The 23,954-nt window shown below is 43.9% G+C and overlaps 1 protein-coding gene across 1 annotated transcript in view; it reads right to left on the bottom strand.

The window, feature by feature from the left end:
- LOC139416592 (pleckstrin homology domain-containing family A member 5-like) overlaps window positions 1–23,954 on the bottom strand; it is a 112,150-nt gene that overhangs the window by 36,200 nt on the left and 51,996 nt on the right. Inside the window, 5 exon segments of the mRNA XM_071165446.1 lie at window positions 145–417; window positions 4,853–5,073; window positions 9,163–9,535; window positions 20,144–20,259; window positions 21,743–21,843. Coding sequence (XP_071021547.1) covers window positions 145–417; window positions 4,853–5,073; window positions 9,163–9,535; window positions 20,144–20,259; window positions 21,743–21,843 — 1,084 coding nt within the window.

Genomic DNA, 23,954 nt, shown 5'->3' with positions numbered 1-23,954 from the left:
GGAAGTCAATGGAAATTCCAATTCAGACCGCTGCAATTTGACTGGTGCACTCATGGGTACACTCAATATGGCTGACGGTCCAGCATTACAGAACATTAACTTGAATGGGAATATCCAATTATATTTCTAAAGTCTCATGCCTACCTGGGAGTGTAGCCCATTCTCTGCTGCCACTCGTACAGCTGCCACATGGTGTCGTCCCTCATGGAGCGCCTCTTGTCTGCAGGCGAGATCCCCAGACCCAGCCCCATGCCTAGGGCCTGGTCGTATATGGTAGGGGACATGCTGCAGATACTGTCCGGCCGCACCATGCTGTTCCTGGGTAAGGTACGGTAGCCAGGGTCCCCACAGTGGGGCATGACTGGAGGTGCCCGGTGGCTGGGCATGTTCCTAGGCAGGGTCTGGTACGACATGACACTGAGAAGAGAGAAGAGAAAGAGGAGGATCAGAGATGTGATCAAGACAAATCTGACCACAATTCCATTTTGTTGCTCCCAGCCTATAGACAGAAACTAAAAAGGAAATGCCCATGCTCGGGTCTGTTTTTTTAAATATTTTTTTTACCTTTATTTAACAAGACAAGTCAGTTAAGAACAAATTCTTATTTTCAATGACTGCCTAGGAACAGTGGGTTAACTGCCTTGTTCAGGGGCAGAACGACAGATTTTTACCTTGTCAGCTCAGGGATTCAATCTTGCAACCTTTCAGTTACTAGTCCAACGCTCTAACCACTAGGCTACCTGCCGCCCCAACGCTGGTCCGACCAATCGAAATCTACGCTTCAAGATTGCTTCGATCACGTGGACTGGGATATGTTCCAGATAGCCTCAGACAACAACATTGATGTATACGCTGACTCGTTCAGCGAGTTTATTAGCAAGTGCATCAGTGATGTTGTACCCACAGTGACTATTAAAACCTTCCCTAACCAGAAACAGTAAATTGATGGCAGCATTTGCGCAAAACTGAAAGCCCAAACCACTGCTTTTAATCATGGCAAAGCGTCCGGAAACATGACCAAATACAAACAGTGTAGCGATTCCCTCAGCAAGGCAATCAAACAAGCTAAGCATCAGTATAGAGACAAAGTAGAGTCACAATTCAACGGCTCAGTATGTTGCAGGGTCTACAATCAATCACGGATTACAAAAAGAAAACAAGCCCCGTCGCGGACACCAATGTATTGCTGCCAGACAAATTAAAGAACTTCTTTGCTTGCTTTGAGGACAATACAATGCCACTGACACGGCCCACACCAAAACCTGTGGGCTCTCCTTCACAGTGGCCAACGTGAGTAAAAAATGTAAATGTGTTAACCCTGCAAGCCTGCCGGCCCAGACGGCATCCCTAGCCACGTCCTCAGAGCATGTGCAGACCAGCTGGCTGGTGTGTTTACAGACATATTCAATCAGAATATCCCAGATTTCTGTACCCATATGCTTCAAGATAGTAATAAAGGTTTGGTATCCTGTTACCCTTTGATTTGACAACATATAACACCAGTATATAGAGAATATTGATTTGGGCTGTAGGTCAATTTCAGTGATATACAGTGCATTCAGAGTATTTAAACAGTTTGCTATGTTACAGCCTTATTCTAAAATTGATTAAAAAATATCCTCATCAATCTACACAAAATACCCCCTAATGACAAAGAGAAAAAAGGTTTCTAGATATTTTTGCAAATGCATATACAATTAAAATTCGGACTCTTTGCTATGAGACTCGAAATTGAGCTTGGGTGCATCCTGTTTCCACTGATCAACATTGAGATGTTTCTACAACTTGATTGAAGTCCATCTGTGGTAAATACAATTGATTGGACATGATTAGGAAAGGCACACACCTGTTTACATAAGATTCCACAGTTGACAATGCATGTCAGAGCAAAAACCAATTCATGAGGTCAAAGGAATTGTCCGAGACAGGATTGTGTCGAAGCACTGACCTGGGGAAGTGTACCAAAACATTTTTGCAGCTTTGAAGGTCCCCAAGAACACAGTGTCCTCCATCATTCTTAAATGGAAGAAGTTAGGAACCACCAAGACTCTTCGTAGAGCTGCCCGCCCGTCCAAACTGATCAATCGGGGGAGAAGAGCCTTGGTCTGGGAGGTGACCAAGAACCCAATGGTCTCTCTGATAGAGCTCCAGAGGTCCTCTGTGGAGAACCTTCCAGAAGGACAACCATCTCTGCAGCACTCCACCAATCAGGCCTTTATGGTAGAGTGGCCAGATGGAAGCCACTCCTCAGTAAAAGGCACATGACAGCCCACTTGGATTTTGGCAAAAGGCACCTAAAGAACTCAGACCATGAGAAACAAGATCCTCTGGTCTGATGAAACCAAGATTGAACTCATTGGACTGAGCCAAGACAATGCAGGAGTGGCTTCGGGACTAGTCTCTGAACGTCCTTGAGTGGCCCAGCCAGAGCCCAGACTTGAACCCGATCGAACATCTCTGGAGAGACCTGAAAATAGCTGTGCATCAGCGCTCCCTATCCAACCTGACAGAGCTTGAGAGGATCTGCAGAGAATAATTGGAGAAACTCGCCAAATATAGATGTGCCAAGCTTGTAGCGTCATACCCAAGAAGACTCAAAGCTCTAATCGCTGCCAAAGGTGCTTCAAGAAAGTACTGAATAAAGGGTCTGAATGTTCATGTGATTTCATTTTATTTTTAATACATTTGCAAACATTTCTAAAAATCTGTTTTTGCTTTGTCATTATGTGGTATTGTACATAGATTAAATGAGGGAAAATACATTTTAGAAGAAGGCTGTAAAAGTAACAAAATGTGGAAAAAGTCAATGGGTCTGAATACTTTCCGAATGCACTGTATGCAGAGGATGAAGAAAACACATCCCTGGAGGACAAATACACTCAATGAAGAGTTAAAGACTTCCTCTCCTTAGCAAACTCTGTATCTATGAAACTTTATATACATGCTAACAGCAAGCAGCTTTAATTGTAAAACTTCTCACCACTATCCTGCGAGTGCATACACACACTGTTAACGACACATTTTCCTAGCTGAAATCCAGATTACATTTTTTGTCCAACCTTGTGGTGAGTTCATCTGTGCTATGAATGAACCCTTAGCCACTGTTATTTTCAATAATTTGTCAGCTGCCATAACCCATGTGTGTGTGTGTAACAGATATGATAAACACACCATGGTGTTTGAGGAGTGTGAACTGTGTGAGCAAACGTATGCACACACAGACATGCTTCAAAGGAAAGAGAAGAAACACCCTTAGCCAAATATGATTATTCTACCAACCAAAAATATTTGCACAGGTTAGAGACAGTGCAGATAGAGACTGAGAGATAGCCAGAAACAGAAAGAAAAGATAGCCAGAGCAGCCTATTACCCTCACATACAGATGCTGGATAACGCAACTAGAGACTGGAGACTGCTACTGAACTCAGGGGAAATGAAGCATCATGTGTAACTGCTGCGGTGGAGCAGGTTGGGATGAGGCATGGAGACCATTTATGCCCAGTAATGGTAAACAGAGCACGCACGCACACACAAACTGCTGGAGAAGTAGGAGTTCAGATGGAGCAAACATTTAAGTGGCTGCTGTCTGGATGGAGATATCAGGCCATAGCCCAAATTAAGATGAGGAGATGCTCTGAAGGATCTGGCTGGATGGGTCAAGCTGAGCATTCCTCCCCCAATTAAGCGGGCAAGCCCTGGGTTGTGTTCAGTAAAGCACAGTAGCAAAACATTTTGACTCTTAAAATGAAAAAAAAAGTTGTTCTTATTAGACCAGAGTCCAGATAATTCCTCCCTGCTTCAGTCCATTTTATTCCGTTTGGTGCCTAATGAACACCAACTTGCCCAGATGAGCAGTCGGTTAGTCAGTCCATCTCTCGTCCTCTGCCCAATGTACTGTAATTGTTTACCTCTGCATCTCTGTGGTTTACTGCATTACCATGAATGATTTATGAGTTCCTATCTGTTCTGTTTGGCTCGAGGTACAGATTTAACACAATACTGAAATCCAAACACCCAGCAATGATCTCATATTGCAGAATGACTATTCTCACATTAATACGCACTTTAAACTGTAGCGTTTGCAAATGCCTGCTTGGTTTCGGGAGATAGTCATAGTCATAGTTCATGCCAAATGTGTGGCTTAAAATAATGGATGTAATAATTGTCATGTCATGTCATTGTCATGTTTAAAAAAAAGAGGTGCTTTAAACTGCAGTGTTTTGTAAACACACACACACACACACACACACACACACGCACGCGCGTGCGCGGTCTGTCACTAGATGCTGGTGCTGGGCTGCTGCATGATTCAGAATTTCTAACAGGACTAGGACTAGTTCACTTTCACCCCTCTCTTTCATCTGCTGTCAGAATACTGTATTGATCCATTTTTCTTACAGTCCAGAAAGAACAATACACAATTAACTGTCCTACAATAACCTCTACTGCACTGAAGACAGGAGCAGACTCTCATACATTTGGCATCAAGGGTAGGCCTACAGTATGTCTTCTGGTCTGGTCAGTGTGACTGGAATCAAAAAGTAGGAAACTACATTTCTAAAAGGGTTTGGATCAGAGAGAGGACGCACACTATTTTGTGGGTCTGAAAAAGTATCAGAGAGGTCAGTGAACAATGTGTAAAAAATAAAGAAAAACAAGTCATGCACACTACTTGTAGTGATCACAAATATGTAATAAAAATAATAAAAACTGCACCAGAAGTGAAGGAACTGAGGCAGTTCATGCAGTCATTTACTGTATTGGCTTCTGAATTGAATTTCTATTCCGGAATGATTTGTTCAGTCCAGGAATACATACACGTTTCAAGTTCTCTGAGATAACATTTTGAGACCTTCTAGTGTCGTCGTCCTGGTTGCGTACTCTCTGTGTGCGGACCCACTGTTCCAACTGCTGCATGGAGCTGGTCCTGGTCAGGGCCCTGGGCTCAGGCTCTTGCTGGGGGTACTGGGGGGTAGGAGTGGTAGTGGTCATGCTGCCCAGGATGGAGGGGGTCTGGTGGGGCTCATGGTGGGCCATCATCTCCCCTGGGCTCTGGTCCCTGGACCCATTCACCTAGAGTTTGAAGTTCAAACTTATTCTCACATTGTAGAAATATCACAAGCTCTCCTTGAAATGGATGACATTTACAATAAAATACTACAGCTGCAATTTACAATGAACAATGTTTCAACTAATAAAAATGACATAAAATAGAGTATACCAATAAAGGAAACAACAGCAATAAAAGTTATATCATTAAGGTGGCCTTCACCACAAATTGTTTTGGAGCGGTTTTACCAAAATCTGGTGCATTTACCCCCTTAGTTCGGTTAGTTTGGACTGGTGTGAACACACTATCCACACTCAGAAGAGCACCAAAAGTCGCACTGTGGTTCACTCAAAAAGAGTGGTCTCGTCATTCTCCATTTGTACCATGGTAAGGTTTGTTGCAGGTGTGAACACAGTCCGGACCAAACACAGGAAAAGAACGAGAGGCATGCAGTAATAGTGATTGTTTGACTGTGACCAATTGATTACACATTATCACAACTTTATATCTTTTAAACATTTTGTGAGTAGCAGTGCCTTTATGAGTGCATAATTAGGGGTGGCCGGGGCTATACAGGGGACATAGGCTACTGAATATAGCCTAGGCTCTGCACGTCGCAGTTAGAGAGCCTATTGCACTGTTTTCCTCCAAAAAATTGTTGGAAGACCAAAGATAATGTGAAACCAACTGGACCAAATGAAAAAAATACAATGTAACAAATAATCAAACTCTGATTCGATCTATAGTGCAGAACTACACCACCAAAACCAAAAGAATGTGTACACCTGCTCGTCGAACATCTCGTTCCAAAATCATGGGCATTAATATGGTGTTGGTTCCCCCTTTGCTGCTATAACATCCTCCACTCTTCTGTGAAGGCTTTCCACTAGATGTTGGAACATTGCTGAGGGGACAGGCTTCCATTCAGCCACAAGAGCATTAGTGAGGTCAGGCATTGATGTTGGACGATTAGGCCTGGCTCGCAGTCGGCTTTCCAATTCATGGTTGAGATAAGGGCTCGGTGCAGGCCAGTCAAGTTTTTCCACACGATCTCGACAAACCATTTCGGTATGGACCTCACTTTGTGCACGGGGGCATAGTCATGCTGAAACAGGAGAGGGCCTTTCCCAAACTGCTGCCACAAAGTTGGAAGCACAGAATCGTTTAGAATGTCATTATATGCTGTAGCGTTAAGATTTCCATTCACTGGAACTAAGGGGCCTAGCCTGAACCATGAAAAACAGCCCCAGATCATTATTCCTCCTCCACCAAACTTTACAGTTGGCACTAAGCATTGGGGCAGGTATCGTTCTCCTGGCATCCGCCAAACCCAGATTCGTCAGTTAGACTGCCAGATGGTGAAGTGTGACTCATCACTCCAGAGAACGCTTTTCACCTGCTCCAGAGTCCAATGGCGGCGAGCTTTACACCACTCCAGCCGATGCATGGCATTGCGCATGGTGAACTTAGGCTTGTGTGCTGCTGCTCGGCCATGGAAACCCATTTAAAACAAACAAATGATGCACATTTGGGCAGTCTTGATAGAACATTTTTTGCAGAAATGCAATGGTTCATTGCATCAGTCCAAAACTTTGCACATACACCGCTGCCACCTAGTGGCCAAAATCTACATTGCACCTGGGCTGGAATAATACATTAAGGTATTTTTCTTGCATTTCAAAGATGGTGCAATTTTTTTTTTTTAGATAACGGTTGTTTGTATTATCTTTTACCAGAACTGTTGTGTTATATTATCCTACATTTCTTTCACATTTCCACAAACTTCAAAGTGTTTCCTTTCAACTGGTACCAATAATATGCATATCCTTGCTTCAAGGACAAAAGTGGCGGATCCTTTACAGTATAAAGCTCCTGATGAACAGTTATTGTGCTAACGTTGCTTCCAGAGGCAGTTTGGAACTTGGTAATGATTGTTGCAACCGAGGACAGACGATGTTATGTTCTTCAGCACTTGGCGGTCCCGTTCTTCGCGGCTGAGTCGTTGAGCTTCTAGACGTTTCCACTTCACATTACCAGCACTTACAGTTGACCGGGGCAACTCTAGCACGGCAGAAATTTGACGAACTGACTTGTTGGAAAGGTGGCATCCTATGACGGTGCCAAATTGAAAGTCTCTGAGCTCTACAGTAAGGACATTCTACTGCCAACGTTTGTCTATAGAGATTGCCTGGCTGTTTGCTCGATTTTATACACCTGTCAGCAACGGGTCTGGCTGAAATAGCCAAATCAACTAATTTGAAGGGGGGTCCACATACTTTTGGATATACAGTACCAGTCAAAAGTTTGGACACACCTACTCATTCAAGGGTTTTTCTATAGTTTTACTATTTTCTACATTGTAGAATAATAGTGAAGACATCAAAACTATGAAATAACACATATGGAATCATGTAGAAACCAAAACAGTCTTGAAAGAGTTCCCACATATGCTGAGCACTTGTTGGCTGCTTTTCCTTCACTCTGCCGTCCAACTTAACCCAAACCATCTCAACTGGGTTGAGGTCGGGGGATTGTGGAGGCCAGGTCATCTGACGCAGCACTCAATCACGTTCCTTCTTGGCCAAATGACCCTTACAAAGCCTGGAGGTGTGTTTTGGGCAATTTTCCTGTAGAAACAAATGATAGTCTTACTAAGGGCAAACCAGGTGGGATGGCATATCGCTGCAGAATGCTGTGGTAGCCATGCTGGTTAAGTGTGCCTTGAATTCTAAATAAATCACAGACAGTGTCATCAGCAAAGTATCCCGACACCATCACACCTCCTCCTCCATGCTTCACGGTGGGAATCACACAGGCAGAGATCATCCATTCACGTACTCTGCGTCTCACAAAGACATGGCGATTGGAACCAAAAATCTCATATTTGGACTCATCAGACCAAAGGACAGATTTCCACCAGTCTAATGTCCATTGCTTGGCCCAAGCAAGTCTCTTCTTATTATTGGTGTCCTTTAGTAGTGGTTTCTTTGCAGCAATTCGACCATGAAGGCCTGATTTACTCAGTCTCCTCTGAACAGTTGATGTTGAGACGTGTCGGTTACTTGAATTCTGTGAAGTGCAATCTGAGGTGCAGTTAATTGACGATTATTGAGGCTGGTAACTCTAATGAACTTATCCTCTGCAGCAGATGTATCTCTGGGTCTTCTGTTCCTGTGGCGGTCATCATAGCGCTTGATGGTTCTTGCGACTGCTCTTGAAGAAACATTCAAAGTTCTTGAAATGTTTCGGATTGACTGGTTACTACATGATTCCATGTAGTTATTCATAGTTTTGCTGTCTTCACTGTTATTCTACAATGTAGAAAATAGTACAATTAAAGAAAACCCTGGAATGAGTAGGGGTGTCCAAACTTTTTACTGGTACTGTAGTGTATGTGTTGAAGATGCCATCAGGGACAGTCTTGATCATCAGGGACAGTCTTGATCAGTATCATAGAATAAATATCAGGGTCAGTCACAGCTTAAGTGTTCATTTAACAGTGTTGTTAGGTAGGCATGGCTGACTTCAAGCTAGTGCTCTGTTCTTATCAGTGGTGTAAAGTACTTAAGTAAAAAATACTTTAAAGTAATATTTAAGTTGTTTTTTGGGGTATCTGTACTTTACTATTTATATTTTTGACAACTTTTACTTTCACTACAGTCATAAAGAAAATAATGTACTTTTAACTCCTTACATTTTCCCTGACACCCAAAAGTCCTTAGTAGGACAGAAAATGGTCAAATTCATACCCTTATCAACAGAACCTCCCTGGTCATCCTTACTGCCTCTGATCTGGCGGACTCACTAAACACAAATGCATCGTTTCTAAATTATGTTTGACTGTTGGAGTGTGCCCTTGGCTATCCGTAAAATAAATAAAATAAAAATTGTGCAGTCTGGTTTGCTTAATATAAGGAATTTTAAATTATTCACACTTTTACTTTTAATACTTAAGTATATTTTAAACCAAATATTTTAGACATTTACTCAAGTACTAATTTACTGTGTGAGTCACTTTTACTTGAGTAATTTTCTATTAAGGTATCTTTACTTTTACTCAAGTACTTTTTCCACCACTGGTTCTTATGTCCATTTGTATATCTTGTGTTCACCTGTGGGGATCTGTAGAGCCCGTCTGGTGTGTCTGCTTGTCGTGGGGATCCATCTCTGATGTTAGCAGCAACAGCTGCTGCCTGGTCCGGCTGAGGTTTGATGCTGTTGATCTTAGTAAGCGGACGGTCTCTCTCTGCTCCTTCTTTCTGGAAACCGTAGCGCTCCGCGTCACACTGCTTCCTCTTCCCCTTCTCCTCGGTGGAGGTTACCGTGGTTATGGCAGCAACGGTGTAAAGTTCCTGTTCCTGCTCAGCCTCAGCTTGGTTCCGCTTGTTGTTCTGGATCACTGGTCGGGTTAGGACTAGTCGGTGGTTCTGGGTAATGTGGTTACTGAAGTCCTGAGGACGGCACTGTTCTACTTTTATTAACCTGCTGGAGAGATGGAAAGAGGGAGAGAGGATGGATCGGAGGATGATGGGAGGATGAGGAAAGGGGAGGAGGAAGAGGAAGAGGAGGGGAGGAGGAGGAAGATGAGGAGAGAGGGGTATGGAGAGAGGGAGGAATGAGAGAGAATTAAAGGAGAGCAAAGTCAACGATCCAAGATACAAGATATAATCAAGATACCGTTGCACAGGAGAGAGTGAGAGAGAGAAGGGAGCAACACCCCACATAGAGACCAATAACTAAATCAGCCAAGCAAAGCCTTATATAAGGCACCAATGACAGTGTTTCCACAGATGCAATGATTGAGTCCTTTATCCAGTCAGAATATATCATAATAGAACCTTCCTCTCTGACACTCATAACAACCTTCCTCTCTGACACTCAGCCAAACCTTATAATACGTGGGCAGCAGCTCTGAGACAGACTTGGGTTCAAATAATATTTTGAATGTTTTCAAATACTGGTACTTTATCTGGAATTGATTGAGCTTGCCTGGCACAATGGAACCAATAGAATAGTCACAGAAGTGCAAATTCCACCCAACTGGCATTACAGACAGACTAAAGCAAAAACTCAAAGGATTTGAAATATTTCAAATAGTATTTGAACCTGGATCCATCTCTGACACTCAGCCATGCTTTATGCTGATATTGCTGCTGCTCTGAGACAAAGGGAAAGTGATTCTATGAGGGGCTAAGCTACAATAGATCCTGCAGCTGCCAGCCCAGTGCTGAGAGAGGAAACCAGAGAAGACCAATAAACTATTGGCTCTGACTCCAGTCCAGACTGACAGGCCCAGAAGATGCTGCCGCTCATCAGACCTGCTGGCAACCCCTCCCTGACCTCTCTGGGGTCAAGCACTCATGCAGTTCCATATGAGTTCCACACACACACATGCAGGCACGCACACATATCTGTTAAACAGGTTGGTGCCTTGGCTCTCTCAAGGTAATGGATACCATTGGTCCTTTGACTTGTATGAGCTGAAGGTCACATCAACAAAGGCAATCCACCGGAAGACACAGTGTGGGAATCTCAGTGTTAAGAGAGAGTGAAAAGTGAGAAGAGAGTGAAAAGTGAGAAGAGGGTGAGCGAGATAGAGAGTGGAATAGAGGCACAGAGAAAAAGAGATAGAAAGAAAAGTAAGAGAGACCAATTTGTTTGACAGCCGTCCCAGTTTCCAAACTCAGACTGTTGGTGTTTAATGGCAGTAGCCAGCAACATAATGCGTTTCCCTGCCCTCTGCTTGTCTGTGTCTCTTTCAGGACTATGGAAGTCACATAGGGCCCTATGAAAACGTTGTCTGTATGACCTCATCAGGCATGTTTCTGCTGCATTGCACACCACTGACTGGCTGATCAGGAGTATATTTAGCTGGAAGAAAGGCTGCGAGGTAGTTTTATTTTTGTATTTAAGGTTGTTTACTTCTGGGTGTTTTTATGAATGCATGAAAGGTTTTATGCTCAAACAACTAGAGTAGAGGTACGATGGGTACAAATACAGTAAAGGTTATTATGAGTTCCAAGATAAAGCAACATATTGGGATGTTTTAGTTGAATTACAAGAGGTAGATTTTAAGACTGTACCACCAGGTTTTAAGAGTAAGAGAAGGTAAGGAAAAGGGCAAAAGCAGTAGGAGATGGGATGAGGAGATGGGATGAGATTAATAAATAGACTAAAGTGCCATTTGCGCCAGTCCCTACAGGGAGAAGGTTAGGGCCCTGGCAGAGTGGTGCCCGGAAAATAGCCTCTCCCTCAACGTCAACAAGACGAAGGAGCTGATCGTGGACTTCAGGAGACAGCAGAGGAAGCACGTCCCCATCCACATCGAAAGGGCCACAGTGAAGAGGGTGAAAAGCTTCAAGTTCCTAGGTGTGCACATCACTGACAACCTAAAATAGTCCATCCACACAGACAGTGTGGTGAAGAAAGCAAAACAGAGCCTCTTCAAACCTCAGGAGGCTAAAGAAATTTGCTTTGGCCCGTAAGACCCTCACAAACTTCTACAGATGAACCATTAAGAGCATCCTTTTGGGCTGTATCACCGCTTAGTACGGCAACTGCACCATCCATAATCGCAGTGTTCTCCAGAGCCCAACGCATTAACTGGGGCACACTGCCTACCCTCCAGGACATTGACAGCACCTGGTGTCACAGGAAGGACCTCAGCCACCCGAGCCATGGCCTGTTCACCCCAGTACCTAGAAGGTGGAGACAGTACAGCTGCATCAAAGCTGGTTCCGAGAGACTGAAAAACAGCTTCTATATCCAGACCATCAGACTGTAAAATAGTCACCACTAGCTATCCTCCGCCCAGTATCCTGCCCTGAACTTTACTCACTGTTACTAGCCGGCATCCACCTAGTACTCAAGCCTGCACTTTATAGTCTGCTGCCCTGTGTAAACTGAAGAAAAATATAAACGCAACATGCAACAATGTTGAAGTATTGTTGGCGCAGGAGAGGAAGGCAGACGTTTTGTGTTTTTTTGTTTGTTTATCTGCGTTGTAAAAACATTTTTTTAAACTTATTTTGTACATAATGTTGCCCCTACTGTCTCTTATGACCAAACATAACTTATAGACATCATGACTGCGATTACTCACCATGGACTAGCAGAATCCTTTTTTTCCTTACACGAATCTGACGAGCCCGACACAAAGGTTATACAGCTTCCTCGGGAACAGGCCCCGATCCCTGTGATCTGCATGAAGAGGCGGCGGAGATAGAGGGGCCGAAGAGTGGGCTACCTTCTAAGAATTCGTAGGGCGATAAAATAAACCCCACACTTCCCTCCATTCTGATAGCAAACGTGCAATCTTTGGAGAATAACATCGACAAGTTACACGGAAGATTAAACTACCAACGGGACATTAAAACTGTAAAATCCTATGCTTCACAGAGTCGTGGCTGAACAACGACATTATCAACATACAGCTGGCTAGTTATACAATGTACTGGCAGGATAGAACAGCGGCGTCTGGTAAGACTAGGGGCAGTGGTCTATGTATTTTTGTAAATAACAGCTGGTGCACGATATCTAAGGAAGTCTCGAGCTATTGCTCGCCTGAGGTAGAATATCTCATGACCTACCGAGAGACTTTTCATCTGTATTCTTCATAGCTGTTTACATACCACCACAGTCAGAGGCTGGCACTAAGAAAACATTGAATGAGTTGTATTCCGCCATAAGCAATCAGGAAAACGCTCACCCAGAGACGGCGCTCCTAGTAGCCGGGGACGTTAATGCAGGGAAACTTAAATCTGTTTTACCAAATTTCTATCAGCATGCCAACCAGAGGAAAAAGAACTCTGGACCACCTATACTCCACACACAGAGACGCATACAAAGCTCTCCCTCGCCCTCCATTTGGCAAATCTGACCATAATTCTATCCTGCTGATTCCTGCTTACGAGCAAAAATTAAAGCAGGAAGCACAAGTGACTAGATCAATGCAAAAGTGGTCAGATGAAGCAGATGCTAAGCTACAGGACTGTTTTGCTAGCACAGACTGGAATATGTTCTGGGATTCCTCCGATGGCATTTAGGAGTACACCACATAAGTCATTGGCTTTGTCAATAAGTGCATCGATGACATTTACAGGCAGCATCTACACTGAGATAAAGACTAGATCTGCCGCTTTGGGACTCTGTAGCCATGAAGTTCTTTGAAAGGCTGGTCATGGCTCACATCAACACCATTATCCCAGAAACCCTAGACCCACTCCCATTTGCATATCGCCCCAAAAGATCCACAGATGATGCAATCTCTATTGCACTCCACACTGCCCTTTCCCACTTGGACAAAAGGAACACCTATGTGAGAATGCTATTCACTGACTATAACTCATGCTTTCAACACCATATTGCCCCCATAGCTCATCAATAAGCTAAGGACCCTGGGACTAAAAACCTCCCTCTGCAACTGGATCCTGGACTTCCTGACGGGCCACCCCCAGGTAGTAAGGGTAGGTAACAAAACATACACCACGCTGATTCTCAACATAGGGGCCCCTCAGGGGTGTGTACTCAGTCCCCTCCTGTACTCCCTGTTCACTCATGACTGCACGGTCAGGCACGACTCCAACACCATCATTAAATTTGCTGATGACAAATTTGCTGATCAGGTAGGCCTGATCACAGACAACGATGAGACAGCCTATAGGGAGAAGGTCAGAGACCTGGCCGTGTGCTGCCAGGACAACAACCTCTCCCTCAACGTGATCAAGACAAACGAGATTGTGGATTACAGGAAAAAGAGGACCGAGCACGCCCCCATTCTCATCGACAGTGCTGCAGTGGAGCAGGTTGAGAGCTTCAAGTTCCTTGGTGTTCACATCACCAACAAACAAACATGGTCCAAGCACACCGAGACAGTTGTGAAGAGGGCACGACAAAACCTATTCCCCCTCAGGAGACTGAAAAGATTTAGCATGGGTCCTCAGATCCTCAAAAGGTTTGACAGCTGCACCATCTAGAGCATCCTTACTGGTTGCATCACTGCCTGGTATGGCAACTGCTCAGCCTCTGAACGCAAGGCAACACCGAGGGTAGTGCGAACAGCCCAGTACATTACTGGGGCCAAGCTTCTTGCCATCCTGGACCTCTATACCAGGCGGTGTCAGAGGAAGGCCCCTAAAAATGGACTTCAAAGACTTCAGCCATCCTTGTCATAGACTGTTCTCTCTGCTACTGCAGAGGTCCAAGAGGCTTCTAAATAGCTTCTACCCACAAGCCATGAGACTCCTGAACATCTAGTCAAATGGATACCCAGACTATTGCATTGGTCCCCCCCCCCCCTCTTTACACCACTGCTACTCTCAGTTGTCATCTATGCATAGTCACTTTAATAACTGTACCTAAATGTACGTACTACCTCAACTAACCGGTGCCCCAGCACATTGACTCTGTATCGGTACCCTCCTGAAAATGGCCTCAAAATTGTTATTCTGCTCTTTAATTACTTGTTACTTTTATCTTTTATTCTATTCCATATGTTTTATGAAACTGCATTGTCGGTTAGGGGCTCGTAAGTAAGCATTTCACTGTACGGTTGTATTTGGCATGTTACTAATTGTCACGCCCTGACCTTAGAGATACTTTAAGTTCTCTATTTGGTAGGTCAGGGTGTGACTAGGGTGGGAAATCTATGTTTATATTTCTTTGTTGGCCGAGTATGGTTCCCAATCAGAGGGAGCTGTCTATCGTTGTCTCTGACTGGGGATCATACTTAGGCAGCCCTTTCCCTCCTTCAGTTGTGGGATCTTGTCTTTGTGTTGCATGTGTTGCACTCCTAGCTTTACGTTCGCTGAGTTGTTTATTGTTTTTGGTGGAACATTTAAAATTAAAATGCATGCCTACCACGCTGCACATTGGTCTTCATTTAACGATGGACGTAACACTAATACAATTTGATATAAGGAAATCAGTCAATTTAAATAAATTCATTAGGCTCTAATCTACGGATTTCACATGCGCGGGTATACTGATATGTATCTGATGGTCTGAGAAAATACCAAAACACCATCAGAAAACACCATTTGCCTCATGCAGCGCGACACATCTCCTTTGCATAGACTTCTTCAGGCTGTTGATTGTCAACTGTGGAACATTGTCCCTCTTCAATGGCTGTGCGTAACACGCTGTCGTATACATCAATCCAGAGCATCCCAAACATACTCAATGGGTGACATGTCTGGTGAGTATTCAGGCCATGGAAGAACAGGGACCTTTTCAGCTTTCAGGAATTGTGTACATATCCTTGCGATGGCTGTCCATTATCATGCTGAAACATGAGGTGATGGCAGCGGATGAACGGCACTACAATGGGCCTCAGGATATCGCCACGGTATCTGTTCATTCAAATTGCCATCGATAAATTCAAATTGTGTTCATTGTCGGTAGCTTATGCCTGCCCATACCATAACCCAACTGCCACCATGGGGCATTCTGTTCACAACGTTGACATCAGAAAACTGCTTGCCACACGATGCCAGACACGCTATCTGCCCTCTGCCCGGTAGAGTTGAAACCAGGATTCATCTGTAAAGAGCACACTTCTCCAGCGCACCAGTGGCCATCGAAGGTGAGCCTTTGCCCAATGAAGTTGGCTGCAACGCTGAACTGCAGTCAGGTCAAGACCATGGTGAGAACGACGAGCAATGCTTTACTGAGACGTTTTCTGAGTATTTGTGTAGAAATTCTACAATTGTGCAAACCCACAGTTTGATCCGTTGTCTGAGTGGCAGGTCTCAGATGATCCCACAGGTGAAGAAGTCAGATGTGGAGGTCCTGGGCTGGCTTGGTTACACGTGGTCTGTGGTTGTGAGTGTCAGAAGGTGAGTGTAGCTGGTGCATGAAGTCAGGCACAGGAGAGCAAAAACTGAGTGAGCAATGTACTTTACTCATAAATCAAGGCACAAGGTAACAAATACACTTGACCAAATACATACTGTAAATATTACGCACGGGTGAAAACAGCACCCGTCAAAAAACCAGCCATCATGAACCGACATGAACATAAAACAATCACACACAAAAAAACAGGGGGGAAACAGAGGGTTAAATACATGAACATGTAATTGGGGGGAATGAAAACCAGGTGTGTAGAAAACAAAGATTAAATGTGGATCAGCGATGACAGGTGACGTCGACCGCCGAACGCCGCCCGAACAAGGAGAGGGACCGACTTCGGCGGCGGAAGTCGTGACAGTGAGGCCGTTTGGACGTACTGACAAATTCTCTAAAACGATATTGGAGGCAGCTTATGGTAGAGAAATTAACATTCAATTTACTGGCAACAGCTCTGATGGACATTCCTGCAGTCAGTATGCCAATTTCACGCTTTCTCAAAACTGTAGGCATCTGCGGCAATGTGTTGTGTGACAAAACGTCTGTACACAAATTTTTCATGAATATACTGTCCTTAATATCTATACCCACCATCATACAGTATACATACAGTACCAGTCAAAAGGTAAGAAGACAAAGTGACTTGCTTGGACCAAGGTCCTTTGGTCTGATTAGTCCAAATTTGAAATTTTTGGTTCCAATCGCCATGTCTTTGTGAGACACAGAGTAGGTGAACGGATTATCTCTGCATGTGTGATTCTCACCATGAAGCATGAAAGAGGTGGTGTGATGGTGCGGGGGTGCTTTCCTGGTGACACTATCAGTGATTTATTTAGAATTCAAGGCACACTTAACCAGCATGGCTACCACAGCAGTCTGCAGCGATACGCCATCCCATACAGTTTGTGCTTAGTGGGACTATCATTTGTTTTTCAACAGGCCAATGACCCAAAACACCTTCAGGCTGTGTAAGGGCTATTTGGCCGAGACGGAGAGTGATGGAGTGCTGCATAAGATGACCTGGCCTCCACAATCACCCGACCTCAACCCAATTGAGATGGTTTGGGATGAGTTCTACAGCAGAGTGAAGGAAAAGCAGCCAACAAGTGCTCAGCATATGTGGAAACTCCTTCAAGACTGTTGGAAAAGCATTCCAAATGAAGCTGGATGAGAGAATGTCAAGAGTGTGCAAAGCCGTTATCAAGGCAAAGGGAGGCTATTTTGAAGAATCTAACATGTAAAATATATTTATTTGTTTAACACTTTTTTGGGTACTAAATGATTCCATATGTGTTATTACATAGTTTTGATGTCTTCACTATTATTCTACAATGTAGAAAATAGTAAAAATATAGAAAAATAATTGAATGACTAGGTGTTTCCAAACTTTTTACTGGTACCGTATATATTTAGTGCATTTGGAAAGTATTCTGACCCATTTAAAAAAAATGATCTCATCAATCTACACACAATACCCAATAATGACAATGCAAAATCAGGTTTAACATTTTTAAATATAACTTTTACATAAGTATTCAGAACTTTTACTCAGTACTTTGTTGAGGCAACATTGGCAGAGATTACAGCCTTGAGTCTTCTGGGGTATGACGCTGAAAGCTTGGCACATCTGTATTTGGGGAGTTTCTCCCATCTTTTCTGCAGATCCTTTCAAGCTCTGTCAGGTTGGATGGGAAGTGTCACCGCACAGCAATTTTCAAGTCTCTCCAGAGATGTTCGATTGTGTTCAAGTCCGGGCTCTGGCTGGGCCACTCAAGGACATTCAGAGACTTGTCTCGAAGCCACTCCTGCTTTGCCTTGGCTGTGTGCTTAAGGTCGTTGTTCTGCTGGAAGGTGAACCTTCGACCCAGTCTGAGGTCCTAAGCGCTCTGGAGCAGGTTTTCATCAAGGATCTCTCTGTACTTTGCTTCATTCATCTTTCCCTCGATCCTGACTAGTCTCCCAGTCCTTGCCACTGAAAAACATCCTCTAAGTATGATGCTGCCAAAGCCATAACTCACCGTAGTGATGGCTCCAGGTTTCCTCCAGACGTGACCCTTGTCATTTAGGTCAAATAGTTTGGTTTCATCAGGCCACAGAATTTTGTTTCTCATGGTCTGAGAGTCTTTAGGTGCCTTTTGGAAAACTCCAAGCAGGCTGTCATGTGCCTTTTAGTGAGGAGTGGCATCCGTCTGGCAACTCTACCATAAAGGCCTGATTGGTGGAGTGCTGCAGAGATGGTTGTCCTTCTGGAAGGTTCTCCCATCTCAACAGAATGACTTTGGAGCTCTGTCAGAGTGGCTCTTGGTCACCTCCTTGACCAAGGCCCTTCTCCCCCTGATTTCTCAGTTTGGCCCGGAAGGCCAGCTCAAGGAAGAGTCTTGGTATTTCCAAACTTCTTCCTTTTAAGAATGATGGAGGCCACTGTGTTCTTGGGGACCTTCAACGCTGTAGACATTTTTGGGTACCCCAAATCAAATCAAATGCTATTTGTCACATGCGCCAAATACAACAGGTTTCACCTTACAGTGAAATTCTTACTTAAGCCGTTAACCAACAACCAAGTTAAGAAAAATAAGTATTTTGTTAAAAAAAGTACAAATTTAAAATAAATGCAAAAAATAATTAAACAGCAGTAGTAAAATAACAATAGTGAGGCTATATACAGGGGGAACCGGTACAGAGTCAATGTGCGGGGGCACCAGTTAGTTGAGGTAATTGAGGTAATATGTACATGTAGGTAGAGTTAATAAAGTGACTATGCATAGATAATAAACAGAGAGTAGCAGCAGTGTAAAAGAGGGTAGCCCTTTGATTAGATGTTCAGGAGTCTTATGTCTTGGGGGTAGAAGCTGTTAAGAAGCCTCTTGGATCTAGACTTGGTGCTCCAGTACCGATTTCCGTGTGGCAGCAGAGAGAACAGTCTATGACTAGGGTGGCTGGAGTCTTTGGCAATTTTTAGGGCCTTCCTCTGACACCTCCTGGTATAGAGGTTCTGGATAGCGGGAAGCTTGGCCCCAGTGATGTACTGGGCCGTACACACTACCCTCTGTAGTGCCTTGCGGTCGAAGGCCGAGCGGTTGCCATACTAGGCAGTGATGCAACCATGCTCTCGATTTGCAGCTGTATAACCTGATGGCTTGGTTTTTGCTCTGACATGCACTGTCAGCTGTGTGACCTTATATAGACAGGTTTGTACCTTTCCAAATCATGTCCAATCAATTGAATTTACCACAGCTGGACTTGTAGAAACATCTAAAGGATGTGGAAACAGGACGCACCTGAGCTCAATTTCGAGTCTCAAAGCAAAAGTTCTGAATACTTATGTAAATAAGGTATTTCTGTTTTTTATTAGTAATACATTTGCTAAAATTGTGTGTAGATTAATGAGGGGAAAAAACAAATTAATACATTTTAGAATAAGGCTGTAACGTAACAAGATGTTGAAAAAGTTATGAGGTCTGAATACTTTCCGAATGCATTGTATATTCCGGACTCTGACATTGATCGTTCTAATATTTCTATATTCCTTCATTCCTTCTTTATATTTTTGGTATTTGAGTGTATTGTTTTGTATTGTTAAGAATTGCTGCACTGTTGGAGGTAGGAACATAAGCATTTCGCTACACCCGCGATAACATCTGCAAAATATGTGTATGCGACCAAAACTATTTTATTTAGTTTTATTTTGATTTGGCAGCAGAGTTGTTCCGGTGTCACCTGCTCAATTAGCTATCGTATCTCCCGGAGGACTGCAGCCAGAGACACTATCACATCACTTCATTTAATAAAAAATCACTTCACCGTTTAGGCCTCCTCTTCATACTGCCAGGTAGATGACACACACACGCTGTTCTGCCGTGTAGAGAGGAGGAAGCGTTGTTGAGGAAGGTTCGCAAGTGACTGTTATTTCACTCGAAATCCCCATAATCCCTTCACATGACGCCTTTATCACTCTCTCGCACGCACGCACGCACGCACACACCACACACACACCACACACACACCACACACACCTCCTTAATATTTCTATTTAGGAGGTTACCACCGTTCAAACACTGTCTGAGATGCAATTAAACTATTCCTCCAAGTTCAGTAGCTAAATTGACTAAGACAATTGTCCAGTATAGACTGAGCCTCACAGCTCGACTGAATGGGAAATAGGGTCTCTGTTGTGTTACTACTCGGTACTGACATCTCAACTGAATAGGAAACGAAGTGTCACTTATTGATTGATTGAGTACAAACCTCTTGATAGGCTCTGAGTGCACCATCGCAGCGTCTGTCATCACCTTCATCCATGACTCCATGTCTTTGGCTGCGTCTGTGCAAAAGTAGTACGTTCGCATGTTGGGATGTGTCGCCTGCCAGATCAGAGTCGAAGAAAAAAGACCTGGAAGAGAAGAGAGAAAGGGCAAGAAGCGGGTTAGTTGAGTCAACTGGGATGTGGTCTCTTTTACTCTGGTTTTATTTAAGTTCTAAAGCCAACACTGTATATGTGAACAGTCAGTCAGAATAGTTTGCTACAGCAGCATCTTCTCTTATCAATGATGGACATAACCAATCTCAGTTAATTTGTTATGACAGAATCATTGACTAGTTAAATTCTTCCTACTGGTGTGAATGGGTTTTTTAGGACACATAGAAAGTATATTTTAGGACATAATATCATCCTGACATAATTATATCCTGACATAATAAAATCCACACCACCAGGACAAACCCATCTAAACCCATGACTCATCAGATTTGAAAACTACTACATTACGGAATCAGCACTCAGGACTTACCATGCAACACTTGGACTGGTAAACAGGCTGCTGATTCTCCTCACTCAAGACCCGCTCGCAGTAGACAAACAAAGGCATTGTTAGTGTGTACATGGAAGAAGGAGACAGCAAAGAGAGAAAGACAGACAAGAACACATTGAGTAATACCAATATTCTGTTTACCAGGGATTGAAGACTAAAGCAGCCATTCCTGTGTCATCCAAAAATGTATTTGTAACAACAGTCAGTGAGGAATGAACAGTCAGTGAGGCTTATGAAACTGCCATGTTTGCCACAAGAGACAGGAATATGGAGAGTTTAAAATGATTGGCATAATGTTGAGTTAACGTCATTCCATTTCCTTTGAGTTATGTAAAATATTGCTATTATTATTATTCCTAAGATCTACAGGGGTCATGCACAGCTCTGTTTTATTCCTCCTCCCCCTTCATTTCCCTTCCTCCATGATCTGTCTCCCTCCCTCCCTCCTCTCTCTGAGGATATGGAAACTGAGTATGTGTGGTTGGTTAGAGAGACCTTGGGAAGACTCGTGGGCGTCTGTGTGGCTGTGCTGTTTGGCAGGGCTGAGCCGAACCCTCGTCTCTCTCTGTGGCTTTGGAAAGGAACCCGACCAGAGAGAAAGCCACAGCACCGAGAGAGATGCCATAAAATTAAATAGGACTGGCTGCCACTGGTCTCGCAGGCTCTAGAGCTGAATGCGGTTCCTGCTGCTTACTACCAATACTCTATAGCAGTAGCAGCAGATAAAACAGCCTTATTTTTCCTCTCTTTGACCAAGACTAAACTCTTAGCTTACTAACAATGCTTAAAGTAGTGGTAGCACACACCAGAAAAAAACAAAATTTTCTCTTCCCTCTTAATCCTTGACTAAACTCACTCTTTTCTTCTTGTTCTCACATTTATTTATTTTTATATATCAAACAAACTTGAATTTTTCACCTCCTAATGAATCTCTCACTCGTTTCCCCTTAACTCGGGAATCTCAGACACCAAATAAAAAGAATCAACCACTGTAGCCAAACGACAAAATGACAAAATAATGAAAACAAGTACTGACCTTGAAGGCATATTTCCTGTTGATGTGGTCGTCGACAGACAGCATAGATATATGAAAGCTAGGCAGGAGGATGCTGCCGAGGATACCCTCCTCTTTCTCATCTGAAGGAAACAAAAACAAACAGGAAACAAAGATGAGTTGTATTTCATCTGTAGAGTAGATCCTTATTTTATCTTCTTCAGAAGTTTGTCTATGCAGTTATTGCTGCTGTGAAACAAATCACTCTTCCTCACCGGGATAATTATATAAAATCATATTAAGGAGGTTACCTAGTGATTTAAATGACAGGCAGAGAAAGAGATTAACATATATCTATTGATTAAACTCCAGCAGAGAGATAACCTTTCGCTAAGCCGTATTACATCCAGCTGAGAGACCATACTGGGTGGAAGAGTGTGTGTGTGTTTGTGCTCGCGTGCATGTGTGGGCGTAATCAAGTGCGTGTTCCTGTGTGTGTGTGCGCGAGCGTGTACTGCGAACCGTGTGTGTGTGCTCTCTGTAGTAGGAAGTGGATGGAAACCGTTTGTCCTGGGGCTCTGACTGAGAAGCCTGGCTCCAGGATCGATCGGTGTCCTCCAGCCTGTTTTGTTCTCCATCCTTCTCCCCCTCCCAGCCTCTCTCTCACCCTCCCTCCCTCCATAAGGCAGTAAAGTGCAGTAAATGAGATTTCACACTAACTGGGGGAAGAGTGTGAGACCAATCCGGCCCCGGAGAACTGGAGATGCCCATCCCTGACCTAGACTATGGCTGCGTCCCAAATTTCACAATATAAGGTGCCATTTCAGATGCAGCCATACTATATGTAAGCTATACCTGCTGTTCAAAGGGCTCTGTGTGTTTGATGTAACACTTAACATTTTCCTGTGGAATCACTGGTTTGTAATAAAACTGTTTCCGTTTCTCTCTTACTCTACCACTCACTGCTGCCCCCAAGCTAGCAATGGCACCCTTAAGACTAAAACAATTGACCTCTCTGGCTCAGATCCATATATGGCAATGGTCTATTTGCATATAGGCCTACTGCAACTGAATGGTACCGGTCTATGTAGAGTCGTGTGTGTCAATGCAATAGAATCCTACTCCAATGCGTTCTGCCTACAACACAATTTCTTGCATATCTAGTTTTGCATACTAAGTGTTGCATAGTCAATTTTGTTTCGACATGTTGCATTGACTATGTTACTAACTACAATTTGGGACAGGTAACTAGTAACTTTAACGGATTACATTTAGAAAGTAATCTACCCAACCTCTTGCATGAGTGTGTGCGTGCGTTATATACAGTAGATCTGGTATAAGCCACTCAGCAGAGTGGAGGTCATACCCTAGGTGGCCATAGGCCTTGTTGTCTACCAGGTTATTTATATTTTTTATTTATTCATCCGTTATTTTACCAGGTAAGTTGACTGAGAACACGTTCTCATTTGCAGCAACGACCTGGGGACGACCTGGGGTTATTAAACAGAGGTGCCTAGTTAATTTTCAGTTGTTAATATCAGGTAACGTGCAACCTAACCCTGGCCCTGATATGTCTCTAAACCCCCTCAGATTTTAAATCTAGATCTCACAAGACGCAGGCCTCCTAATTGTCCCTAGATTTTTTTAAGCCAACATCTGGAGGCAGAGCTTTCTCCTATAGAGCTCAATTTTTATGGAATGGTCTGCCTACCCATATGAGAGACGCAGACTTGGCCTCAACCTTTAAGTCTTTAGTGAAGACTCATCTCTTCAGTAGGTCCTATGATTGAGTGTAGTCTGGCCCAGGAGTGTGAAGGTGAACGGAAAGGCACTGGAGCAACGAACTGCCCTTGCTGTCTCTGCCTGGCCGGTTCCCTTCTCTCCACTGGGATTCTCTGCCTCTAACCCTATTACAGGGGCTGAGTCACTGGCTTACTGGTGCTCTTCCATGCTGTCCCTAGGAGGGGTGCGTCACTTGAGTGGGTTGAGTCACTGACGTGATCTTCCTGTCTGGGTTGGCACCCCCCTTGGGTTGTGCCGTGGCGGAGATATTTCTGGACTATACTCGGCCTTGTCTCAGGATGGTAAGTTGGCGGTTGAAGATATCCCTCTGGTGGTGTGGGGGCTGTGCTTTGGCAAAGTGGGTGGGGTTATATCCTGCCTGTTTGGCCCTGTCCGGGGGTATAATCGGATGGGGCCACAGTATCACCTGACCCCTCCTGTCTCCGCCTCCAGTATTTATGCTTCAGTAGTT

The sequence above is a fragment of the Oncorhynchus clarkii genome, chromosome 1, assembly GCF_045791955.1.
Source record: "Oncorhynchus clarkii lewisi isolate Uvic-CL-2024 chromosome 1, UVic_Ocla_1.0, whole genome shotgun sequence".
NCBI classification, from domain to species: Eukaryota; Metazoa; Chordata; class Actinopteri; order Salmoniformes; family Salmonidae; genus Oncorhynchus; species Oncorhynchus clarkii.
Note: the sequence above shows the minus strand (reverse complement) of the source record. Positions and strands in the feature narration are given on the sequence as shown.